We start from the raw sequence: 27,293 nt of genomic DNA, 5'->3' as shown, positions 1-27,293 counted from the left end.
CAGATCCTCCTGGAAGACATGTTAAGGCATGCACAAGATAAATAGGTGATTCGAGACAGCCAGCACGGCTTCACCAAAGGCAGATCTTGCCTAACCAATCTGGTGGCCTTCTATGATGGAGTGATGGCATCGGTGGACAAAGGAAGGGTAATGGATATCATCTACCTGGACTTGAGCAAAGCCTTTGATATGGTCCCTCACCATTCTTCTCTCTAAATTGGAGAGGTATGGATTTGAAGAATGGACTGTTAGGTGGATAAAGAATTGGTTGGTTGGTCGCAGCCAAAGGGTTGTGGTCAGTGGTCCTATGTCTGGGTGGAGGCCGGTCACAAGTGGTGTCCCTCAGGGGTCGGTCTTGGGTCTGGTACTCTTCAGCATCTTTATCAATGACATAAACAATGGAATCGAGTGCACCCGTGATGACACCAAGCTGAGCGGTGCAGTCGATACAATAGAGGGAAGGGATGCCATCCAGAGGGACCTGGACAGGCTGGAGAAGTGGGCCCATGAGAACCTAATGAGGTTCAACAAGGCCAAGTGCAAGCTTTTGCACTTGGGCTGGGGCAATCCCAGGTATTTATATAGACCGGGCAAAGAAGAACTTGAGAGTAGTCTGCAGAGAAGGACTTGATGGACGTCCTTCTGGACGAGAAGCTGGACATGAGCTAGCAGTGCATACTTGCAGCCTGGAAGGCCAACTATGTCCTGGGCTGCATTAAAAAAGAGGCGGCCAACAGGGAGAGGGAGGTGATTGTCCCCCTCTACTCTGCCTTTGTGAGACCCCACCTGGAATACTGCGTGCAGGCCTGGGGCCCCCAGCACAAGAAGGATGTGGAGCTCTTGGAACGGGTCTAGAGGAGGGCCACTAAGATGATCAGAGGGCTGGAGCACCTCCCCTATGAAGAAAGGTTGAGGGAACTGGGCTTGTTCAGCTTGGAGAAGAGAAGGCTCCAGGAAGACCTCATTGCAGCCTTCCAGTACTTGAAGGGAGTGTATAAACAGGAGGGGGAATGCCTGTTTACATGTGTTGATAGTGATAGGACAAGGGGGAATGGTTTTAAACTAAGACAGGGGAGATTTAGGTTAGATATTAGGAAAAAGTTTTTCACTCTGAGGGTGGTGAGGCACTGGAACAGGTTGCCCAGGGAGGCTGTGGATGCCCCATCCCTGGAGGCATTCAAGGCCAGGCTGGATGCGGCTCTGGGCAGCCTGTTCTAGTGGCTGGCAACCCTGCCCAGAGCAGGGGGGTTGAAACAAGATGATCTTTAAGGTCCTTTTCAACCCAGGCCATTCTATGATTCTATTTTTCAAGTTAAGAATCACAGCTTTCCAAAGTCTTGGGTATGCATGATTATAAAACTTAGGATCACACAGAAAGTCATGCAGATTTTAAACAGTCTTGAGATTTGGGGTATCAGCACAACAGCTTTGATATTTTCAGGCTGTCTTACAGCATCAGGAAGCTACTAAATGAGAGCAGAAAGAGGGGCAAAAAGGAACTTGGGAGGGCAGTGAAATTTCCTAATTCAATTACTTCAGGGAACTAAGAACAAGTATTTGTTTGCCTGCTAGTTCCTTATTTGCATACACAAATTAGCCACGTCGCAAAAAGTAAGGGGAAGAGTGGTTTTGCTGCTATACATAGTGTAGTACATGTTCTAAGAAGAGCTTCAGTCAAAAGGAAATTCAAAGTTTAAACACTAGCACTAAAAATATTTCATAAAAGCTGCTTTTGTCACACATTGAATCACAGGGTGACCTGACAATCAAGATTCAATCAGTAATTGTATTTATATGATCACCATTTATGTTTTATTAGCCTCTCCATGAAGTTACAGAGTATGAAGTTTGGTAAACTAAATTATCTGAGCAATACACTTTATTAAGGGTTACATATTGAAAGGCCAGGAAAGTCCATTACAATTGTCTAACATGACCTGATGATATTCATCAGAGAGCAATATGCCAAATAAGCATCATAATACGATAAGTTTTCCTGAATTAGATCATTTTAACTAATGCATATGTTACAAAATCTTTGATCATCTGTGATAAAAAGCCTGTGATAGACCTTTTGAACTGTGAATACCAACACTGGATAAAGTATTAGACATTATATTTTACACCTAAATGTCAATATCAAATAGAACCTTGTCTTCAGCTCTAGTGTATGTCTGAGAAGTATGCTTCAAGGAAGAAGAATCTAATATAGAACTAAAGTGTTGGAGAAATGTACAGCATGAGGAACTATACCACTACTTTGAAAAGCATCTATTAACAGAGACCTGCAAATGATGGTATATGAAAGGAACAGAAGACCACAGAAAATGGGGAAGCTACAGACAGATGAATGCTGGTTTGCTTGTACCGAATCCTAGACTTGCGTCTTGTAAAAAGCTTTCAATAGAATATCAGTCCTGATGACAACAGCAAAATCAAAGTATCCTCAAAATGCTCTGTAACAAGATCTGCCAGAAACAACATATTAGCACAATGCCTCCTTCAGTGATATAATGCATATTTTATTACTACTTATAGACTACACAAGTCATTCAAAATAACATTAACTTTCCATATGTTTAGCCATCACTGACAGCATAAGACTTTAACCAGATTATGTGATGTACATGCTTAGCTCACTGAAAGTTCTCATACTGCTGTTATTTTTAAAATACTCTTTAAAAAGAATCCAGCAAAGTAATAAACACATCCAATGTCCTATATCACCTTTGCCTCTCACAAAATTAAAATGAATTGGTTTATGTTAAGAGCATTATGCCTACATGATTCTTACAATGAATAAAGTGATCACTTTACTACTAATTTCACTTCACCTACAAAAGCAATACTTTTAATTCTATTAGTTGGCTAACTAATTTAGACAGCTAGTATTAATCTTTTTATACTTGATGTACTCACTCTAATTCTTTACATCTGAGCAAACTGATGCATCTAGTGTCCCAGATTGCAAAAGTTAATTCAGCATATTTCATTCATTTAAATGCAGCCTTTACACTCTGGATTTATTTTTAAAGCATGGACTTTCTTTGGGTGTTTGCTGTAAATTGCATTCTCAACTGATATAAGGACAACCTAACTTCACTTAAGCAACTAAGAAAATCTTAACACTAGGGAGATCCTATCTGCCTTTACCTGTGGTTGCAGTCTTTGTTGACTTGGATGCTGTTGTATTTGTTGCATTCTTGGTATCCTTATCTTTCTCTTCCACTTGGGACTTTACATCTGGATTAGAGATATTTTTGGTTCTCTTCTCCACAAACTCCTTTTTTGGAGAATCTGTTTGGGAATTTTTGTCTAAAGAATCTCTTACATCTGGTTTTGGTGAAGCCGCTTGCTTTGATTTACCATCACTTTTTTTAACAGAAGAAGACAACTTGGTCTTAGTGCCCTGCTTTTTTGGTTTTGTCTTTTCTTTGAGGTCCTTCTTCAAAGTTTTACCCAAATTCTGATCGACTGGCAAAGCCTCTGGATCAACCATGGAGACATCAGGGTGCCTAGGGGAAGGGCTGTGATCCTGAATTGGGACAGGTGGTGGGTCAATGTGTTTGTATGCAATTGTCTTGTCTGTTGGAATGGTTTCTGATTCATCTTCTGAGTCAATGTTAGCATCTGCAGTGATGGAAGGACATTCCTCAGTCTCAGGGGGAACATCTGAATCAGTCTGAGATGGGGCAGAATCGCTCACTGATGTGGGAGGGGTTTCATCACACTGACACTCTTGCTGCTTTCCCCCAGAAGGTGGATGGGCTCCCCCAGACTGAGTTAATGGCTTTTCTTGATCTTTAAACTGTTCCATTGCAAACCACTCAAGGGGATTTGGGTTGATAAATGAAGGTGAAAGTTCAGTTTTAGGATGTTTATATTCACAGGAGGACACAAGACATAAATCAACATCCTGACAAGATTCTGCTAATGATTTTCCTGGAGTAAGATGTACACTTGCTTCATAGCAATAGCTACTAACTTCAGGTGAGCTGGTGGCTTTCCCAGTTATTTCATAGGAGTAAGCCATGGTCTCTGGTGACTTGGTGGTTCTCCCAGTTGTCTCATAGCAGTAGCTAATGGCTTCTGGTGACTTAGTGGTTTTCCCTGTTGTCTCATAGGAAGAATCCATAGCATCAAGTGATCTGTTAGCTTTCCTAATTCTCTCATAGGAAATATCTATGGTCCCAGGTGATCTGGTGGTTTTCCCTGTTGTCTCATAGGAATAATCTGTGGCCTGAGATGATCTAGTAGATTTTCCAACTGCCTCATAGGAGTAGCTAATATCCTCTGGTGACCTAGTAGTTTTCTCTGTGGCCTCATAAGAATAACTAAGCTCTTCTGGTGACCTACTGCTTATCGGTGAATCTATTTTTTCTGGGTTGAATAAAAGTTCTGGGCTGTGCTTTGTTAGAGGTTCCCGTAATATGACAGCCTGTTTACCAAATGCTTTGTCAGAGGACACTTGCAGTGACAATGAAGATGTGTAACTAGCTGAAACTACTTCTGTGATTACAGGAGGTGAATCTGGAAAACTAGGAGAGTATAGAGAAGAAGATTCCCTTGGAGTTAGTGGAGATGGGTCAGACTTTGGAAACAGCCTTTCTCCTAGGCTCAGTACCTTTTCTGAGGTAAAAGAAGAATGTAGTGACATATCTCTGGGTGAAACAGCACCTGAAAAAGTTTCCTCTAGCAGTGGTGAAGTTACCTGGGAAGGTGTATGAGCTGATGAAGTTGAAGATGAAGCTTCGGTTTGAGAAACTGAAATAATTTCTGAAATATCCTTCTCCTGAGAGTAAGATGTCTGCTCCACAGGGGAAATCTGTGCAAAAGTTGCCTCCTGTATATCTGAAGGGCTATAATCTACTTCTGTTGGTCCATTTACAGATATATGGTGTATACTTATGCCTACAGTAGGATATTCTGGAGATTGCCTACTAAAGTCCATTGCTAAAGACTGCTCAGGGGACTCCTGACCAAATTCTACTGACTGATCAGGAGATCTGTGATCATGCATAAGGGTTTTTGATTTTGCAGTTTTAGGTGAGAAATCTTGTGGAGAAATCGACATAGGCCTTGGGCACTCCTCCTTAGACGGAGACATTTCTGTTTCCTGAAACGTTGTTGGTGTTTGTACAACTGACACTGAAAAGGAATCGTCAACTTCTGTAGAGTGGGGGGATCCAACCTCAGCATGCAAAGAAGGAGATACATCATCAGTAGTTGGTTCTGGAAATGAACTAGTAGCAACAGATGCTGTAGAGACAGAAGCTACTCCTTCTATATGGGAATAGGTGTCTTCTGCTATAACCTCATCAACAGGAGTTGCAGATTTGTCAGAAACAGTGCCTTCAGAAATTGACATTTTGGTGTCTTCTTTTAAAGAACTGAACTGACTGATATCTATTTGAGTAGGTGAGAGATCACCTGTTAACTTCTGGTCATCCAAGACCAATGAAGACTGAGAGTTGCTGGGTTCTGTATCCTCCACTTTCCTTTCTAGGCTGAAGCTTTCCTTAATTACCATAAACTCCATGCTTTTTTCATCTTTTTTTTCTTGGCAAAGGCCCACAGAGCTGCCTTCAGAAGCTGGGCTCATCTGAACAGGTGTTTTTTCTTTTTCAGGTATTCCCTTAGAGGGACTTCCATAATCTCTGGTGGGACACTTTACATCATCACTCAAAAATGTATCGTAAGTGGTCTCTGAACCTATCAGTGGTGGACTCTGTAGAGGCGAGAGAACCTTTTCAATAGGAGATTCTGAATCTGGCACAGGTTCATCCATAGGGCTTATTATGGGTTTTGAAGACTCATCTATGACTTTACTGAATTCAAAGCTAACTGGAGCTTCTGTTGACTTTTCACTGGTTTCAGAGGGAAGCTGACTGGATTTTTCATCAGTGGGAGACTGATAATAAGGTGTGTGGCCAGCACTACCAGCAGCAGACTGTGAGGGAGATACTACTTCTAATGTTATATCTTCAAGGCTTGCACAGTGCTCTTTGGCAACTTCTTGATGTACATCAGGCAATGTAGCAATGGGGACATTCTCAGCCAAGACCTTGATCTCATTGGGAGTAAGTGAAAAGTTCACACTACATTCACTCAGTGGTGTTTTGACAACTGGTGATAGAGGAGACAAATTCTCAGATGGACTCTTGGCTGGACTACATTTTCCACCAACATTTTCTGAACAGGTTTCTTTGATTTCTAATTTAGTAGTGCCTTGGGTTTCATTTTCTTTTTGCCAGTATACATCCTGGAATGCAGATTTGCAGAATTTGTCTTCCTCTAATGAAGAAGGTGGCAAGATGGTAGAAGCTGAGGCATTATAGTCTCTACCTTCTGTGGCCTCTGTTTTGGTTCCTTCAGATAATCCATTAAAAGCATCCAGAAGTGTAGAAAGCTTAAGTCTACCAAAGTCTTGAGAGTATAGTGATGTCTCATACTTGGTGATGTTCGCATACTCCTGATAAGTTGAGTCACTTTCCTCATTGTTAGTTTCATTACTCATGACATCCCGGGGTGTAGACATTTCATCCATTGAAGTTGGTTCACTGGGTATTTCGGTAGTAGACTGTGTATAACCCAAAATAGCAGTGAATTCCTCAGGTTGATCTCTATTTTCTTCATCAGAAACAATAGCTTCACTTTCTGAATTACCTGGTAATGTCTCATCATGGATTGGTGAGGCCAGTTCAACTGCTGGAGACTGAGGCTCTGAGCATTTTGTTGGTGTAATTATGAGTAGGCCATATTTATCTTCAACTTCACCAGCTTCTGCAGCTTTGTCTACAACAGCCATCACATAATCTTCTTTAGCTTCTATTTTTTCAGTATCTTCTTTATCTTCTGTTTTGTCTTCCTCCTCTTCCTCAGTTTCTTTAGTTTCTGCCTTTTCTACTGCTTCTTCCCTGTCTTCTTCATATTGTTCACCTGATGCCTCATAATCTGCCTTTTCAATATATTTTTCATCTTTAATGCTAGCATCTGCTTTGACCATTATTTCTTCTGAACTCTCTTCCATTATTCTTGCTTCTTCCATGTATAGTTTTGTGGTGTCCAATGATGTCTTTTCTTCCTCATCTTCACCTTGTTCTTCAGCATCTTCTGTCTCTGCCTTTTCCTCATAATCTTCCACTTCAGATGATTCTGCCAAGCCAGCTCCCTCATCTTTAAATTTTTCATTGTCATCAACCCTGTGCTTTTCCACTGGTTCCAATTCTTCAGGTGTCTGTTCACACTCAGCCTCTGTGGTTGTTATACCTTCATCAGAGGACTCTGAAGGTCCTTCATTTTCTAATTTTTCTTTTTGGGAATCAAAGGCCTCTTTTTGTTCTTTGCCAGTGAGTTTCAGTTCATCCTCTATGAATGCAACCTGAGGTTTTGTTTCTTTTATTGTTTCTACTTCTTCAGCTTTTAATTCTTCAAAATCCTTTGTTAAATCCTCTGGTGAAGACATAAGGGATCTTTCCACTTCAAGTTCTTTTCCACTACCTGTAATTTCTGCAGCTGCTACAGCTGTTACAGTTGTGGCAGTAGTTCCAACTGCTACAAGGGCAACTTGTGCTCCACTGAATTTGATCTCCTTCTTCACAGTCTTAATTTTTCCTTTTTCCTTTGGCTTTCCAGCAGGTACTGCTTCCTTTTTAACAGGCTCCTCCTTCTTTTGTGATTTAGGCTTTGCTGCTAGCTTTTTGGCTTCAGTTGAAAGACCAGTTGTCTTCTTTGCTTCTTTAGAAACCTTTTTGATGTCCTTTTTGGCTTCTTTTTCTTCCTTCTTAAGTTCCTTCTTCGCTTCTTTTTTAGCTTCCTTTGGTGGAGCATCTTTCTTTACTTCCTTTTTACTTTCCTTCTCTTCCTTTTTCACATCTTTTTTAACTTCTTTCTTGATCTCTTCTTTTTTCTGTTTTTCCTCTTTTTTGATAAGTATTTTCTCCTCTTTTTTAGAAATCTCTTTCTTTGTTTTTTCCTTTTCCTCTTTCTTTTCTTCAGGTTTTGTTTTGACTTCCTTTTTCACTGTCTTCTCCTTTGCCACTTTTGATTTTACATCTGTAACTTGTTTTTCAGGAGTTTCAGATTTCACTATTTGCTCTTCTTTGCTTGTTCCATCTTTTTCTGTCACTATAGGTTTGGTCTCTGTTTTGGCTGGTTTCTCTTTTTTAACTGGAACTTTTTCTTTGCTTTCTAATTTCTGAGTCTTTTCCAGTGCTGGACTGGGCTTTGCAGGCTCCCGTGTTTCTTCTTTAGATTCTTTTCTGACTATCTTGCTTGGTGGTGTCTTTGCAGCAGGCTTGAGATTCTCTTTGCTGTCTGTTCGTTGTTTCACCTTTTCTTGTTTCACAGCCAGACTAGCAATGTTTACAGTTCGGTCTTTTTGTGTAACTATTGGTTGTTTAAGGAAATCTAAGTGTTTGAGTTTTTCTAATCCTTCTAGAATATTATATTGGGTGCTGTTTCCAGGAAATAGAACTCGGATTATTTTTTCTGTAGGATTAGCTGGATGCCACACAATCAGGGATGAGACAGAAGTGAAATAGGATAATGGAATGTCTAGTTCTTGGCCATTTGGTAGCAGAAATTCAGCTTTATCTTTGCTAGTACCACTCCACCGTTGCATAAAGTATTGCATCTCTTTGCTATTTTTGACAGGATTGAGCACATACATCTCAAGTTTGCCAACCCCCATTTTCTGAAATAAAATGATGGGGTCAATGGTATTTCCTACATTTCTGAAAAGAGGTTCTGGTTTCATAGACAGTTTATTTAAATACCGGAGAGTACAACAAGCTTCTTCTATACTACTTTTTATTCTAAAGTTAGGATTCAGGTTCTTCAGGTTCTCAGGTACATTAAGAAATAAAACTCCTAAATCAGGTGAGATCAGATTTTTCATCCAGTCACTGTTGGTAGTAGACCCTTGGGACTGTTCCTCTTCTAATTCGGCTATCTTTCGCTGAAGCATGCTATTGATTCCTGGCAAGTTATCATCTCCAATGTGAGTGAGCAGAATGGAATCTACCCGGTCCAAATGTCGGATAAGTTTCCAAAAGCAAGATTTTCTTTCAGATCCTCCATTGATAAGCATGTTGAATCCATTCACTGAAAACAATGCAGAGTCCCCTCTTCCACCTGGGAAAATATAACAGCAGGGTTTGGAGAGTTTCAAAAAGCCTCCTGAGGTTGGGGGTTCCAAAATGTCAAAGGGTGATGGTACTTCTACAGATTCTGACAGATACTCTGTGAATTCAGAGAGTCCTTCCATTTCAGGCAATATGGAAGCTGAGTTGAGTTTAATATTAATAAAGTCTTGAAGGTTGTGTCGGTCAAGGTTAGAATTTTTCCAGTCCCCTTCCTCAGGACAGAAAAGAGTTAAGCTGGCTTTATTAGCAGGGTGGGTGGTGCTCAGTAATTCACCAATCTAAGGTTTTAAAACAAAAACACAAGAAGATGCATGTAGATTCATTTTTAATAATTAATACCATAACACAGCATTTTCCAAGGTTCCCCCTTCCCTCTTTCACTCTTTATAGGAGGATAGTACAAGTTTGTATATTCAGAGGGGATGAGGGCTATGAAGCTAATGCTGCCAGAGCTGCCACTATCTCTACCATAGGCTCAAGAGTCTCTGTGCTGCCTCAGTCCATCCAGAAGAGCTGTCCAAATATCTAAGGGAAAGAGCACATCTTCTTAACAGGCACAGAATATCTGCAGCCTGGAGGAGGTCATCATCCTCCCAGGGGCAGTTGCCTTCCCCACCCCTCCTCACATGGGCTGTATGTCATGACACCATCATTACTTCAGTTCTTTCTTTTTTCTGTTTCTCAAAGTCATAATCTTAATTCCCCAAATTAAAATGTAGGGTTTTTTTGTTAAGCATTTTATATCAAAGCTAAAGTAAATTAAATACGTTTTGAAAGAAACCCTCTATTAAAGAGTAAAGAGCATCAGTGTCAAGCTATCAGTGCTAATTTTAACTTAACAGAAGGCCATTTTTAGTCTTCTAGAAACTTGTGCCATCACATAACAATGTATGGAAGACACTTTTCTGAACACACCTCTTGATCCGTGAAAATCTCAATGAAGTTTTGGAAGGAAAAGGACCCTGACTGAAGAATGAGTTCTCCTGTGTTTTCAAAGCACTGTCCACTTAGTACAAGGAGTTTGTGTCTTGCAGCATCTGTGATCATTAAACGCACCTAGAATGAAGGAGATAAGCACATCAATAATGGGAGTTAGCATGCGGCTCTATATTTCTCTGAGAACATGCAGTTTACCTTGCCTAATTTAAAACATATTTTGCACCAGTCTCCCAGGACTGTTGAAATATTATCAAGTTACAAGGAGCAAAAGGGAAAAAAGAAGGCACAAGAAGAGTTTAGAGAGAAGACCTAATGAATAAACAACACATGGATAAAGGAACAAGGAGCAGAAGAGAATAAAATTTGAATGAAAAAATAATATTTTCGTGAACAAATGCATTTCTTATGTAACTTGGTGAATTTTAATAGTACTGTATCAGGACAGTCTTGGCCAACTGTTTCACACATGATAATGAGGAACAACTACATGTGTCAGACAGTTTTTGGAAGGTCATTCTTTTTTTTTTTCCAATATACAGCATGACTTTCCATTCAGTTGCAAAAGTATCACTGGAAATTAACAGCCACAAATCACGATTCTGCTTCACCATAAACATAAACTTGAACTTCAGGCACTCAGATACAGTCACATGAATCATTTACATTTCATGATATTACTAAGTATGGGCACTATAACTTTTTAAAGTGTAGCAGCCAAAGACCTTTTCAAAAAACGTTAGAAAATTATGTGGATGCCTAATGCCTCAAAGTAGTTTGCTACCGAGAAAGAACATTCTGCATTTTAAAATAACTCAACTATTTTAAAATAGATTCTTGTTACTTGATCCTCACTGCAGCTAGTAATAATTCCTGTTTCCGCCCAGGGGGAGACTTACTTGTACACTAAGAAAAATCCATACATTCAGTATACTTCTACTGGCTAAATTCAACTTAAATTGAAGAACAAAACTAAACAAAACTTTTGTAAGACTATGCACTGTTGAATAAACACTCTTTGAAAATATTTCAAAAGCCTTGTCCAACATTGAAAAATCAATTTTCACAGAATCACAGAATCACAGAATTGTTGGAAGAGACCTCAAGATCATTGAGTCCAGCCTCTGACCTAACACTAACAAGTCCTCCACTAAACCATATCCCTAAGCTCTACATCTAAACGTCTTTTAAAGACCTCCAGGGATGGTGACTCCACCACTTCCCTGGGCAGCCCATTCCAATGCCTAACAACTCTTTCAGTAAAGAAGTTCTTCCTAATAACCAACCTAAACCTCCCCTAGCGCAACTTTAGACTGTTCCCCCTTGTCCTGTCACCAGGCACGTGGGAGAACAGGCCAACCCCCACCTCACTACAGCCTCCTTTAAGGTACCTGTACAGTGCGATAAGGTCGCCCCTGAGCCTCCTCTTCTCAGGCTGAACTAACCCAGCTTCCTCAGCCGCTCCTCGTAGGACTTGTTCTCCAGACCCCTCACCAGCTTCATTGCCCTTCTCTGGACTCGCTTGAGCACCTCCATGTCCTTCTTGTAGCGAGGGGCCCAAAACTGAACACAGTACTCGAGGTGCGGCCTCATCAGAGCCGAGCACAGGGGGACAATCACTTCCCTAGTCCTGCTGGCCACACCGCTTCTGATACAAGCCAGGATGCTGTTGGCCTTCTTGGCCACCTGAGCACACTGCTGGTTCATATTCAGCCGACTATCCACCAATACTCCCAGGTCCTTCTCCGCCAGGCAGCTTTCCAACCACTCATCTCCCAGACTGTAGCTCTGCTTGGGGTTATTGCGCCCCAGGTGCAGAACCCGGCACTTGGCCTTGTTGAACTTCATACAGCTGACCTCAGCCCATCGGTCCAGCCTATCCAGATCCTCCTGCAGAGCCTTCCTACCCTCGAGCAGATCGACACATGTACATAACTTGGTGTCATCTGCAAACTTACTGAGGGTGCACTCGATCCCCTCGTCCAGATCATCGAAAAAGATATTAAAGAGGACTGGCCCCAGTACCGAACCCTGGGGAATGTCACTAGTGACCGGCCTCCAACTGGATTTGACTCCATTCACCACAACTCTTTGGGCCCTGCTATCCAGACAGTTTTTAACCAAATGAAGCGTATGCCAGTCCAAGCCACGAGCAGCCAGTTTCTTGAGGAGAATTCTGTGGGAAACAGTGTCAAAAGCCTTGCTGAAGTCAAGGTAGACCACATCCACAGCCTTTCCCTCATCCACCAAGCGTGTCACTTTGTCATAGAAGGAGATCATGATCGTCAAGCAGGACCTGCCTTTCATAAACCCTCCCCCAATAGCCAGGATTGTTGATAAATGATGGAAAGCGGCTTGGCCATCTCCTCTGCCAGTTCTCTCAATATCCTCGGGTGGATCCCATCCGGCCCCATCGACTTGCACAAATCCAAGTGCCGTAGCAGGTCACCAACTATTTCCTCATGGATAGTAAGGGCCACATTCTGCTCCCCATCCCCTTCCACCAGCTCAGGGTACTGGGTATCCAGAGAGCAACTGGTTTTGCCGCTAAAGACTGAGGCAAAGAAGGCATTAAGCACCTCAGCCTTTTCCTCATCTCGTCACTAAGTTTCCCCCTGCATCCAGTAAAGGATGGAGATTCTCCTTAGTCCTCCGTTTTACATTGATGTATTTGTAAAAACACTTTTTGTTATCCTTAACAGCAGTAGCCAGATTGAGCTCCAGATGAGCTTTGGCCTTTCTAATTTTGTCCCTGCACAGCCTCGCAACATCCTTATAGTCCTCCTGAGTGTCCCGCCCTCTTTTCCAAAGATTATAAACCCTCTTTTTTCTCCTTAGCTCAAGCCACAGCTCTCTGTTCGGCCAGGCCAGTCTTCTTCCCTGCCGGCTCGTCTTTGGGCACATGGGGACGATCTGCTCCTGAGCCTTTCAGATTTCCTTCTTGAAGAGTGCCCGGCCTTCCTGGACTCTGCCCTTCAGAACCGCCTCCCAAGGGACTCTGCCAACCAGTGTCCTGAACAGTTCAAAGTCAATCCTCCAGAAGTCCAATACAGCAGTTTTACTGGTCCCCTTCCTGGCTTCTCCGAGAATGAAGAACTCTGCCATTTCATGGTCACTCTGCCCAAGACAGCTCCCGACCACCACATCTCCCACCAGTCCTTCTCTGTTTGTGAAGAGAAGGTCTATTGGGGCACCTTCTCTGGTAGGCTCACTCACCAGCTGCGTCAGGAAGCTATCTTCCATACTCTCCAGAAACCTCCTAGACTGCTTTCTCTGGGCTGTGTTGTGCTTCCAGGATATGTCAGGGAAGTTGAAGTCCCCCACAAGAACAAGTGCCGACGATTTCGCAATTTCTGTCAGCTGCCTGTAGAACTCCTCATCCGTCTCCTCATCCTGGTTCGGTGGTCTATAACAGACCCCCACCAGGATGCTTCCCTTGTTGGCCTTCCCGCCGATCCTAACACACAGGGACTCAACTTTACAATTCCCAGCCTCAAGTTCCACAACATCAAAACACTCTAATATAGAGAGACACACCACCACCCCTTCTGTGCTGCCTGTCCCTTCTGAAGAGCCTATAGCCAGACATTGCAGCACTGCAGTCATGAGAGTGGTCCCACCACGTCTCCGTGATGGCAACCAAGTTGTAGCCTGCCTGCTGCACGATGGCTTCCAGCTCCTCCTGTTTGTTACCCATGCTGCATGCATTAGTGTAGATGCACTTCAGCTGGGCCATTGCCTTCTCCCCTGGCCTTGCTATTGTTCCCCCTGGCACAGCTCCAACAAGCCTTGTTTCAGCCCCGTCCCCCTTCTTACCTAGTTTAAAGCCCTATCAATGAGCCCCGCCAGCTCCTGGGCTAGGATCCGTTTTCCCCTTAGAGATAGGGACCCATCTGCGGCCATCAGGCCGGGTGCTGAGTAAAGCGCCCCATGGTCCAAAAAAACAAAATTTCTGTGATGGCACCAGCCTCTGAGCCACGTGTTTATCAGGTGGGCTTTCCGTGTCCTCTCTGTACCCCTCCCTGCCACCGTAGGGATAGACAAAAACACCACCTGTACTCCCGCTCCATCCACTAACCGTCCCAGTCCCCTAAAGTCCCGTTTGATAGTCTTCAGGCTTCTCTCTTCAATGCCATCACTGCCAGACTGGACTATCAAAAGAGGATAATAGTCAGAGGGGCGAACCAGGTTGGGAAGCTTCCTGGCAACGTCCCTGACCCTGGCCCCAGGGAGACAGCAGACTTCCCTATGGGTAGGGTCAGGCCGACAAATAGGGCCCTCTGTTCCCCTGAGAAGGGAGTCGCCTACAACAATCACCCTTCTTTCTTTCTTAGTGGAGGCAGTCCTGAGGTGTGGAGCCGACTTCCTCGCCCTAGGCATCCTCCTGGGTAGGCTTCCTACCTCATCCTCACCCACGGGTCTCTCAAGCTCCAGGGCCTCAAATCTGTTGTATAAGGGCACCTGGGAAGGTGGGGCCGGTAGGGGGGGCATCGCCTTCGATGTCAAGCAGGGACCTGTCTCCATTCCTCCTCAACTCCTAGGTCCCCTCCCTCCACCTGACAGCAACAGGGAAGGGGGTCCACCCCCATTTGAGGTGTCTCACATCCATTGTGAAATGGCGGTGGCGCCCAATTTAAATGGCCCGCTGCTGATGCTGCTGGCTCCGCCTACACCTCGTCAGCCTCCCTCGGGAGGGCTGCTGGGTCCTGGCGGCTCCCTCAAGTGGGCTTGATGCCAGAAAAAAAGCCCTGCCTGTCCCCCACTCTGCTGCAGAACGTGTCTGCCCCTCGGCCGATCACCTCGGCAAGTGGCGATTTTGATTATTTTGATTTGATAATTTTGATTAAGGTAAGGTACAAATCTCAAGTGTGGCATTCCTCTGTTCAAGGAGAATTAAGTTAAACCAGAATGGTGATTTCAGAATAAGGCTATCCATGTATCAAACTCAATGAGAAGAGTCCATCCAGAACAACTCCACGTGTAGATATTGCATTCAAGCTCCATCTCCATGAAGGTGACATAATCACCTCATCTCTCCTAACAATCCATCAATTCAAATTTATATATTTATTGTTAAGCAATCAGTTGTTCTAAATAATTCCTTCTCATACCAGAGAGGCTACACGAGGAAGATTTGACTTAAATCTCTGCTGAAAAACTAATTTTTTCAGTACAAGTAGAAAACAGCCCCTGAAGAGTACGTATCTGAAAGAAGATCCCAACTCTACCACATCTTCATTGTTATTTTATTTTAAAAGTTATCTTCACTTTCAGCAGCTTAAAGTTCCTTTAATTAAACACAGGACTAATGCTGGTTTGTCACTATTTGCACCAGATGATTATAAATTCAACAATATCTTTGCTAGATCAAGTTTATTTATTTGTTTCAGACAAGAATATAGATGCATGCAGCTGTCTGTCTGATGTGTGTTACTGAAATTCTGTCTGCTGTAGTTGTAATCAAACCATAAAAGAACTGGCTTCGATGTTTTCATACAAACCTAGAACATCCAAGTTGGAAGGGACCCACGAGGATCATCAAGTCCAACTCCTGAGTCCCCAAAGGACCACCCAAAAAAATACAAACTAAAACAAAAAAAACAGATCATGTGTCTGAGAGTGTTGTCCAAACGCTTCTTGAACTCCGTCAGACTTGGTGCCATGACCACTTCCCTGGGGAGCCTGTTCCACTGCCCAACCACCCTCTCGGTGAAGAACCTTTTCCTGATATGCAACCTGAACCTCTCCTATCTCGCAGCTTCAAGACATTCCCTCAGGTCCTATCGCTGGTGACCAGAGAGAAGAGATCAATGCCTGCCTCTCTGTTCCCCCTCTTGAGAAAGTTGTAGACCGCGATGAAGTCTCCCCTCAGTCTCCTCCAGGCTGAACAAACTAAGTGACTTCAGCCACTCCTCATATGTCTTACCCTCTAGACCCTTTACCATCTTTGTAGCCCTCCTTTGGACACTCTCTAAGAGCTTTATGTCTTTCTTATACAGTGGCTCCCAAAACTGTAGACAGTACTCAAGGTGAGGCCGCACCAGCACAGAGTAGAGCAAGACAATCACTTCCCTTCTCAATCAAAACAGGAGGTTGGCCCTCTCGGCCGCCAAGGCATACTGCTGGCTCATGTTCAGCTTGCTGTAAACCAAAACCCCCAGATCCCTTTCTGCGGGGCTGCTCTCCAGCATCTCACCCCCCAGTCTGTATGTATAACCAGGGTTGTGCCTTCCCAGGTGCAGAATCTGGCACTTGCTCTTGTTAAACTTCATATTGTTGGCAATTGCCCAGCTCTCTAATTTGTCCAAATCTCTCTGCAAGGCCTCAACACCCTCGATGGAGTCAACAGCTCCACCCAATTTGGTATCATCCACGAACTTGCTCAGAAAACCTTCAAGTCCTTCATCCAAATCGTTTATGAAAACATTGAAGAAGACTGGTCCTAAAATGGAGCCCTGGGGAACCCCACTAGTGACAGGTCACCAGCCTGATGTAACCCCATTTAAAAGTGTCCTGGTTTCAGTTAGAACAGAGTTAATTTTCTTCCTAGTAGCTGGTAGAATGCTATGTTTTGGCTTAGGATGAGAAGAGTGCTGATAACACCCCGATGTTTTAATTGTTGCAGAACAGTGCTTATACTAAGCCAAGGACGTCTCAGCTTCTTGCTCTGTCCTGCCAACGGGCAGGCTGGGGGTGCAGTAAGAGCTGGGAGGGGACAGACCCAGGACAGGTGACCCAAACTAGACAAAGGGGTATTCCCTACCATCTGATGTCATGCTAAACAATATATAGGGGTGGCTAGCCAGGGGGAGGGGGCCGGACTGCTCGGGGTTAGGCTGGACATCGGTCAGCGGGTGGTGAGCAATTGCATTGTGCATCACTTGTTTGTACACATTATTATTAGTAGTACTATTATCATCATTGTATTATTATTATTATTATTATTATTATTATTATTATTATTATTATTATTATTATTATTATTATTTTCCTGTCTTATTAAACTGTCTTTATCTCAACTCACAGGCTTCACTTTCCATTTCTCTCCCCTGTCCCAGAGAGGGAGGGGGAAGGGTGAGCGAACGGCTGCGTGGTGTTTAGCTGCCAGCCGGGTTAAACCACGACAACAAGAAATCTCTGGGCCCAACCCATCAGTCAATTGTTCACCTATCTCGTTATGCTTTTATCTAACTGTATTCTGGTCATTTTGTCCAGAAGGACACTGTGAGAGATAGTACTGAAAGCTTTACTGAATTCCAGAAGGATTACATTGACTTGGCTTCCTTTGGTCAACTAGCTGGGTGATCTTGTCGTAGAAAGAAATTAAGTTTGTTAGACATGACCTTCCCCTAGTGAATCCATGTTGGCTCTGACTAATGACTGTGTTGTCCTTTAGGTGTTTTTCAATAACTCCCAGAATAATATTCTCCATAATTTTACCAGGCACTGTTTTTCTCTCATTGCTGGCAGCAGCTGGGCAGTCTGCCAACTTATGTATAAACTCACCAGGTTTTCCAACAGCAAACTTATTTCCTGACTCATGAATCACTGATATGTGATGGTCACATAATTCCCCTTCAACATCTTTTATTAATTGATGGTGAAATAAGTTCTGCAGAGCTAGAAAACAATGAAGGGGGGGGGAGGGGACAAAGTAAATATATGCTTGCAGACACGTAAATTCTGTGTCTAGGTATAATCAAGGTTTCCTGAGGGACTACCAGAATTTTGTCTGCTGATTTCAAGACCACTACATTTAAGAAGAAATATTGCAAGGTGATGATACTGTACAACTTTACCCTTGGTTGAAGATCAAATGATTTTAATAAAGTGAATGGGAAAGTGTAGCCTCAGTCAAAACTGAGTTAAAGACAGAGTGTGAACTGAAATAGGAACGTAAGGATATAAGTTTCCAAGACATGGCACAAATGAGCCACTCTGAAGAAAATTAACTCTATCCCAGCTGAAACCAGGACAATATCCATGCCTTATTCTATACCATCTACATCATGCTCAGGTCCCATAATTTTACAGCCCATACATCTATTACATCTATTAATCAGCACTTCTCTTGCCTTTTGATATATACACACAGATATCGTTCCCTGAGTCTATGGGCCTTCCCTCTAAAATGTCTGTTGAATTCATTTATTCCATGATGTTGGGCTCCATCTTTCATAACAGTCCTTCAGAGCAGCAGAAATGGTGTGTGGTATTGGATTGTTGCATGCTGAGGCCAGCTCTAGTTCCATCACTGCTGAGCTTGTCTAGTTCTATCACCTCTGCACTTTGTTCAGTTCCATCAAAATTGTTTTTCAATAATCTGGGTGACTCTTACTGAACTACCTCTGATATGACATATAGCCATCATAGTAGTGATGACATACAGTATTATATAACAATTAACATCATACAATTCAAATCTTGTACTATTCTCTCCCCAAATCAAATCCCCTTGAGGTACACATCATATTTCCCCGTTCTTTTGCATTACCCACCAAGTGCACCCAGATCCTTGAGCAAAAGCAGTCTTACAAAAGGTTTTGCCTTTGCCCGAGGAAGGAAAAGCACAGACTCTTCTGCAGCATGTTTTTTTAACATGCACTACGGGGACTTTGTCCCCTTCTACAGTATGTAGGGGATATGATTGTGTTGGGTCTGTCTGAGCTGGAGTCACCTTTTCCCTGCAGCAGCCCACACAGTGCTGTACTCTGCACTCGTAGCTGGAACAGCACTGATATCACTCCAGTGTTGTGTCTATTGCTGCGTAGTGCTGGCACAGCATCAGGACTCCTTCCAAGCCCCCAAGAGCCAGCAGGCTGGGGGTGGGCAAGTGATGGGGAGGGGACATTGCTGGGGCAGCTGACCTAAACCAACCAAAGGGATATTCCATAACACCTGATGTCACACTCAGCAATAAAAAGGGGGGCTCTCGTGGGGGAGGGGGCTGTTCCTCCTGAACAACCACTACACATTTTGAGGCCCTGCTTCCCAGGACATGGCCGAACACCGCTCGTTGATGGGAAGTAGAGAATAATTTTTCTCTCTCTCTGTGCTTCCGCGCGGACTGATTGTTTCTTTTGTTTCTTTTTTTCCTCCCCATTCCCTTTCCCTTTAATTAAACCTTTCTCATCTCAAACCTCGAGTTCTCTGTGTTGTATTTTCTCCCCCTTCCTCTTTGAGGAGAGGGGGAGTGAGAGAGCGGTTGTGGTGGAGCTCGGCTGCCCACCTGAGTAAAACCACCACAATGATATACCCACACAATGCCATTCTCTTTGGCTCAGGTGTCTTTGAGGTTATTTCGTAAAGGAGACACATTGTCTGACTCAATTCTTTCTGGGGTCCCATGTTTCCATAAGGCTTGCTTTTCAAGGCCTGAGATAGTGTTCCGGGCAGTGGCATGGGGCACAGGATATGTTTCCAGACATCTGGTGGTTGCTTCCACCATTGTAAGCACATAGTGCTTGCTGTGGCAGGTTGGTGGTAGTGTGATGTAATCAATCTGCTAGGCCTCCCCATAATTATATTTCTGACATCATCCTCCATACCAGAGACCCATTAACTGTAATGGCTTGCTTGATTGCAGCACTTGTTTCGCAGTCATGGATAACCTGTTTTATTGGGGTTACACAACAAGGTTTTGGTAGAGGAGGGCTGCAGGGGTGGCTTCTGTGAGAAGAGTCCAGGAGCTGCCTCATGTTAGATAAGGGCCAAATTCAGCTGGCTTCAAAGTGACCTGCTGATGCCCAGAGCTGAGACAATAAGTGATGTTGTTTGAGCCTCTGTGTACTGGGTCTGGCTAGAATGGAGTTAACTTTCCCTGCAGTGGCCCATACAGTGCTGTGCTCTTTACCTGTAGCTAGAACAGCACTGGTATCACACCAATGTTTTGTCTACTGCTGAACAATAGTGGCACAGCATCAAGACTACCTCTAACCCCCCACCCCAGGAGCCAGCAGGCTGGGGGTGGGCAAGAGGTGAGGAAGGAACATCACCAGGGCAGCTGACCTAAACCAACCAAGGGGGATATTCCATAACACCTGATGTCACACTCAGCAATAAAAATGGGGGCTCTCATGGGGGAGGGGGCTGTTCCTCCTGAACAACCACTACACGTTTTGAGGCCTTGCTTCCCAGGACGTGGCCGAACATTGCTCGTTGATGGGAAGTAGAGAATAATATTTTCCCTCTTTCTGTGCTTCCGCGTGGACTTATTGTTTCTTTTGTTTCTTTTTCTCCCCATTCCCTTTCCCTTTAATTAAACCTTTCTCATCTCAGACCTCAAATTCTCTGTGTTGTATTTTCTCCCCCTTCCTCTTTGAGGAGAGGGGGAGTGAGAGAGCGGTTGTGGTGGAGCTCGGCTGCTCTCCTAAGTAAAACCACCACAAAGGGGAAGGAGAAAGGGAGGCTCTTGTTATGAAGATGTCTGTCCTCCCAAACTACCACTATGCATATTGAGGCCCTGCTTCCCGAGACGTGGACAAACATCACTCGTTGATGGGAAGTAGAGAATAATTTCTTTTCTCTCTCTCTGTGTTTCCTTGTGGCTTTTGCTTGTTTTTCCCCCTAGTCCTTTTCCCTTTAATTAAATTATCCTTATCTCAACCTGTGAGTCTTTTTTTTTTCTTTCCACCATACTTTCCTCAGTCTTCACCAGCAAGAGCTGTAACCACATTGCCCAAGTCCCAGAAGGCAAAGGCAGGGACTGGGAGAATGATGAACCTCCCACTGTGGGAGAAGATTGGTTTCAAGATCAGCTAAGGAACCTGAAGGGGCACAAGTCCATGGGACCTAATGAGATGCATCCATGGGTCCTGAAAGAACTGATGGATGAAGTTTCACAGCTACTGTCCATCATATTTGAGAAGTCTTGGAAGTCCGGTAAAGTTCCCACTGACTGGAACAGGGGAAACATAACCCCCATTTTTAAAAAGGGAAAAAAGGAAGACCCAGGAACTACAGGCAAGCCGATCTCACCTCTTAGCCTGGCAAGAGCAGATGGTGCAGATCCTCCTGGAAACTATCCTAAGTCATGTGGAAAATAAGGAGGTGATTGGTGACAGCCAACATGGTGGCAAGAACAGAATCTTGAGGGCCACAGTGATCAAGTAAAACCCTTTGCTTCATTATGTGTAAAATGAATATTAAAGTTCACACCCCTGAATATGATGATGAGCTTAAAGAAGTACATGCTAAACATATCACAGAATCACAGAATTGAAGGGGTTGGAAGGGACCTCGAAAGATCATCGGGTCCAACCCCCCTGCCAAAGCAGGTTCCTTAGAGCAGGCTGCCCAGGTAGGCATCCAGACAGGCCTTGAGAAGGAGACTCCAGAGAAGGAGACTCCACAACCTCCCTGGGCAGCCTGTTCCAGTGCTCCATCACCCTCACCATGAAGTTCTTTCATGTGTTGGTGCGGAACTTCCTGTGCTCCATTTTGTGGCCATTGCCCCTTGTCCTGTCCCCACAAACCACTGAAAAGAGGTTAGCCAAATCCCTCTGTCTCCCACACCTCAGGTATTTATACACATGGATGAGATCCCCTCTCAGTCTTCTTTTCTCCAAGCTGAACAGACCCAGGTCTCTCAGCCTTTCTTCATAGGGAAGATGCTCCAGGCCCCATATCATCTTTGTGGCCCTCCGCTGGACTCTTTCCAGGAGATCCCTGTCTTTTTTGTACTGGGGAGTCCAGAACTGGACACAGTACTCCAGTACATATATATGACTATAGTACTTGACTCTTCACCCAAATCATGTTAAATTTTACTCCAGGGGCAGGGAACAGATGAAGTTAGGACAGAAAAGAGTGTTAGACACTAGTGAAGAAAAAAAAAAAAGAAGAAAGGAAAAAAAAAAAAAGGAAAAAAGAACAAGAAAGAGGAAGTTAGTGTTAGGAAGAAAGTTAGAGTGAGGAATAAAGAAGAGCTGGGGCGGGGCAGGGAGAAGAAATTGGAAACCTAGAAGAGGCAGTTGATGGGTTGTGCTTCTTCTCCTTCACCAAGACAGGGATGCCTTCTTGGTAAGCTCTGTGCTTTCAGCCTTTGATGAGGAATACCCAGGATAGCATTTTGCAAGCACTGTTATCATATATTAGCGCTATTCCAGTAAGAGTATTTATCAACGGCAATTCCAAATCTGTTATATCTGTTGCCTTATTAAATATGTTCAACTTTGTGAAACTGTCTCAGTGTAAGTTCTTAGCAGGGCTCTGAAACTGGCAAACATTGGACTATAAATAATTTCAACTTTGTGAGACTGTCTCATTGAAAGCCCTTACAGGACTATGAAACAGGCAAACTCCAGACTCTGGTAAATCCCCTTTAACCCAACACAAAGGAATGACAAGCAACAGTGACAGAAAGAGCATTTCTCTATTTTTGGCAGTTCCTTCTGCTACACACACACACACACACACACACACTTTATAGCTTTTTATTCTGAAATCCTGAGTATATTAAAGACAACTTAAAGAGCTGCTACCCAGCTAATAAGTACCTCTAATGCAGTGTAAGAGTTTTTCCACTCAATATTTTACTCAATGAACTGCTATTAACTAAGGTGACTTATTCATTTTTTAAACTTTTAAAACTTGTTTCAGTGTGTTTCTTCCTGTTATATAATAGCACCAGAAAGAACTGGCTTGACTGCTGAAGTCTGTCAAAGAAAGGAAAGGTCAGAAGTTTAGCAGCGAGGAAGACTTCTGGCCTTCATCAAAAGACCATCAGAGTATGCTGGATGACCACCCAGGGACTCCAGTACGCATGCGGATAGGGGCGGAAACTTAAGTTAATGATTCTTTGGAGACCTGATGAATATGCAAGAGACTTAGGGAAAATTAGATGAATACGCATATAGGCCACTAATAAAAGCACACTGCCAGTACTCCTTGGTGTGTGTTAGGCAGATCAATCCCACACACACCCGGCACCATAATAAAGAATACCTGCTTAATAACTTTGGTTATTGAGTTTTCACTGCGTCAGTTTGGCAACCCAGATGGGACACTCTGTCCAGCTGAGGGAGCCGCTGAGATGTGGGACTCTCTAGGCGTGCCCCGGGAAATTCTCGAAGGGACTCCTCACCTCAGCTGGTTCACCGTGGGGACAGACAAGGACCATCTTTTCCAAAGGTATTCTTTTTGGAATTTTGTTTGGTTGGTATACTGTTGTTTTGGAAGGTACCCATGAAATGTAGAAGATGTTCTACGTTTGGTCCCATACTACTAGTCACTGGGAGTCCATGTGATTTAGTCAGTATTTTGTTTTCGTTTTGGATTTTTTCTGGTACTTTGACTCTGAATGTGTTCTTGACATTGAATAACAGAAAACTCTTAACAGATCACAATTTATACTGGAAAATTTGTTGTAATAAGTGATACTATTTGTAGTAGTGATTGCTGTTTTGTGTTGCTTGAGTGAAAGGTGTAAGGGGCCTCTTTGTGTGATTGTGTGATTGTGTGATTGTGCTGTGTGAGTGAGACGCAGCATCGCTGTGAAGTGAGTGCGGAGTCCTGATCCGTGGTTCTACTATTCTGCGAGGAATATGGCTGGAGATGGACAAAGTGTAAGAGATTGAGAAAAGACATAATGGGAAGAATTTCGAGTACTACTGATAAAAAGACTCCTCTGGGTTGTATCTTGGCCCATTGGAAGGATGTTAGTGGGCCACCTGGAGGAAATGTTAATCGTAAGACCTTAATTAAGTATTGTAACCAATGGTGGACTTAATAGAGAGAAGAAAAAAAAATCAGGATCCAGACTGGGGAAACATTGATCTAATGTTGAGGGAGATGATGGAAACAGAAAAGCAGCTAAGACTTAAAACAGCCTGAGTTCATGTGCGAGCTCTGATTGCCAATGGGACCACTCAGGGAACTGTAGACGATTGTATTTCCTGACCGACCCCCACCGAGACCCTAATCACCCTGGAAATTATGAACGGTTATGTAAATCCCAAAATCTGATTAAATTGGGAATTGAGAATCAGTTCTGAAAGCTAAAAATCATTCAGACCTGTATAGTATCCAACAAGGTCCAAAAGAAAACTCTATGGAATTTTTGGACGAACTTTGAAATGCAATGAAAAAAAATAAATATATATATATACCAATTTGGACCTGGCTTCGGAAGACAAACAGGCAATTGGCTAGCCTCTTTCTAGGTCAATAGGCCCCTGATATCGGAAAGAAATTACAGAAATTGGAGAGACAAGGTTTGGGAGACCCAGAAGGGTTATTGAATGCAGCGTGGAAGGTATTTAGGAATAGGGAAGATGCGAAGGACAGAAGTTATCTAAGATGATAGCCACAGCAAACAGTGGCTGCACTACAACAGAAAGAGAGAAGGAGGGCAGCAAAGGGGGAATTGAAAAAAGTAAAGAAAGGACTTTAGAAGGGTTTAGAGGAAAATTAGGACAGAACCAGTGTGCGTACTGCAAGAAGGAAGGACACTGGAAAAAAAAAAAAAAAAGAAAAAAAAAGGGATTGCCTTAGGTTGTTGCAGTATAAACTTGCAACAGTCAGAGCAGGAATGACAGGGACTTGGGGCATCTACACTAGCAGATCCACTGGTTTAAATAAAGCTAGGGAACAAAGAGACAGGCATGGATTTCTTTTTGTTGGATAGGGGAGCTTCTTTCTCTGTGTTAATCCGAAAACTGATTCTGGAAAAGCGCTGAGTCTGTAAATGTGATAGGAGCAACTGGCTGACAGGAAAAGGTGTTCTTTTTGCAACCCTTGAAATTTAAATTGGGAAAAATGATTGGAATACATCAGTTTTTATACTTACCCAATTTGCCAAGGCCCTTATGTCCTGGTTTCAGTTAGAACAAAATTAATTTTCTTCCTAGTAGCAGGTGGAATGTGGTGTTTTGGCTTAGGATGAGAAGAGTGCTGATAACACCCCGATGTTTTAATTGTTGCAGAGCAGTGCTTATACTAAGCCAAGGACATCTCAGCCTTTTGCTCTGTCCTGCCAACAGGCAGGCTGGGGGTGCAGTAAGAGCTGGGAGGGGACAGACCCAGGACAGGTGACCCAAACTAGACAAAGGGGTATTCCATACCATCTGATGTCATGCTAAACAATATATAGGGGTGGCTAGCCAGGGGGAGGGGGCCGGACTGCTCAGGGTTAGGCTGGGCATCGGTCAGCGAGTGGTGAGCAATTGCATTGTGCATCACTTGTTTGTACATATTATTAGTAGTAGTACTATTATCATCATTGTATTATTATTATTATTATTATTGTTATTATTATTTTCCTGTCTTATTAAACTGTCTTTATCTCAACTCACGGGCTTCACTTTCCATTTCTCTCCCCCGTCCCAGAGAGGGGAGGGGGGAGGGTGAGCGAACGGCTGCGTGGTGTTTAGCTGCCGGCCGGGTTAAACCACGACAGTCTTTTTGGCGCCCAACGTGGGGCCCGAAAGGTTGAGATAACGGCAGATCTGACCAGAGTGTGTTAAACTAAAATTGGTATAAGTATTAGACCTGCTTAATAGTCACTTGTCATAATGCTGATTGCTTTAATCTCAGCTCTGCTGCGCCTGTTTTCCAAATTATTATAGCACGTTATCTTCCGTATGTGCTCTCTGTCATGTTGTTTGTCCTCTCCGGGCCCTGGTTTCAGATCATTATGGTACTGTGTGTTGTATCAGTGGCTTATGAGATGATGAAATATCTGGCCATGACTCTAACTTGGTATTTGTACTCAGTAACATCGTCGACTCTATACTTTGGAAACCGTATCTCAGAAACTATTAGCAATTATACCTGTTGCCTTTTTTCATTAGGGAGTCAATCTGTGGAGGGGAAAGGGGAAGATATTTTTTCTTACTTGATCACTCTCCCTTTCTCCTTCACCACCCCTGTATCCTCCTGGATCACTCTCCCTTCCTCCTTCACCACCCTCTTATCCTCCGAGCTTATTACAATAGCTCTCCAAGATATTGAATATTCTTGGGATACTCAGACCACCATAGTCTTGTTGTTCTGCCTCCTGAATGCACTTCAGATTCTGCTTAAAGTTAAACAACTACTTAGGAAGCTCATCCGGAGATCTGCCCGGAGGCAGTATAGTTGTGGGTGGCAGGGAGTATGGGAGGATATGGGCAGGCATCTAGAGCAGTTGGCACCCCCAGTGTTTTGGAAATTCACCCCTGAACAATGGCAAAATCCTCAAAAACTGGCAGAATGCTTGAAAAAAAGGTGTCATGATTCTGGCAGTTCCAAAGTGACACAAATCATTGTAACGTGCTGGGGCCTGGCTCATGCCTATCGAGCTGCCATTGATACTGCTATCAACTTAGTGACAGACCCTGCGGCCACTCCAAGCCCTGTGACAGATCCAACGGCCACTGTGACCCCTACGGTGGACTCTGCAGCCGCTCCAGTCCCAGCTCCTGCAGCCGCTCCAGCCCCAGCTCCTGCAGCCGCTCCAGTCCCAGCTCCTGCCGCTACTCCAGTCTCAGCTCCTGCAGTCGCTCCAGTCCCAGCTCCTGCAGCCGCTCCAGTCCCAGCTCCTGCCGCTACTCCAGTCCCAGCTCCTGCAACTGCTACAACTCAAGTTCCTGCAGCCGCTCCAGCTCCGGTTCCTGCAACTGCTCCAGCTCCTGCAGCCACTCCTGCTCCTGTGGCTATGTCAGAGAAACGAGCTGTAGCAGTGCAAGTTGACCCTGCAGAGGGTATTCCAACCCCTGTGGCAGACTCTGTAACGGGGTCAGAGAAACGAGCTGTAGCAGTGCAAGTTGACCCTGCAGGGGGTATTCCAACCCCTGTGGCAGACCCTGTAACAAGGTCAGAGAAACGAGCAGTAGCAGTGCAAGTTGACCCTGCAGAGGGTATTCCAACCCCTGTGGCAGACCCTGTAACACGGTCAGAGAAACGAGCAGTAGCACTGCAAGTTGCCCCTGTAGAGAAGGTGAAAAAATGGTATAGAGATTCAGGTCGTTTAGAACGCAGAGAGTCTTCTGCCAAATCTAGGTATAGAGACGACAGAGACGACGATGACACTGGGCCATCAAGGATTCAGGAGGAGGAAGATGAGGATGCCGAAAAATCAACAGTAACTACCCGAAGCCTAAACGAGTGCGAGCTACGAGATGTGCGAAAAGATTTTGGTCATTGTATAGGTGAGCAGCTTGTCACCTGGCTGCTCCGATGTTAGGACACTGGAGCCAATTGTGTGAAATTAGACGGCAGGGAAGCCAAGTG

The 27,293-nt window shown here is 43.9% G+C and overlaps 1 protein-coding gene across 1 annotated transcript in view; it reads right to left on the bottom strand.

Annotated features, from left to right (window-relative positions):
• LOC101796523 (microtubule-associated protein 1B) overlaps positions 1-27,293 on the bottom strand; it is a 127,621-nt gene that overhangs the window by 6,529 nt on the left and 93,799 nt on the right. Inside the window, exons 4-5 of the mRNA XM_038169546.2 lie at positions 10,062-10,202; positions 3,154-9,424 (exon numbers count right to left, since the gene is read on the bottom strand). Of these exons, the coding sequence (XP_038025474.1) occupies positions 3,154-9,424; positions 10,062-10,202 (6,412 nt within the window). The remainder of the gene's footprint in view (positions 1-3,153; positions 9,425-10,061; positions 10,203-27,293) is intronic.

The sequence above is a fragment of the Anas platyrhynchos genome, chromosome W, assembly GCF_047663525.1.
Source record: "Anas platyrhynchos isolate ZD024472 breed Pekin duck chromosome W, IASCAAS_PekinDuck_T2T, whole genome shotgun sequence".
Lineage (NCBI taxonomy): Eukaryota > Metazoa > Chordata > Aves > Anseriformes > Anatidae > Anas > Anas platyrhynchos.
The sequence above is the reverse complement of the archived record's forward strand: the minus strand, read 5'-3'. Positions and strand labels throughout refer to the sequence as shown.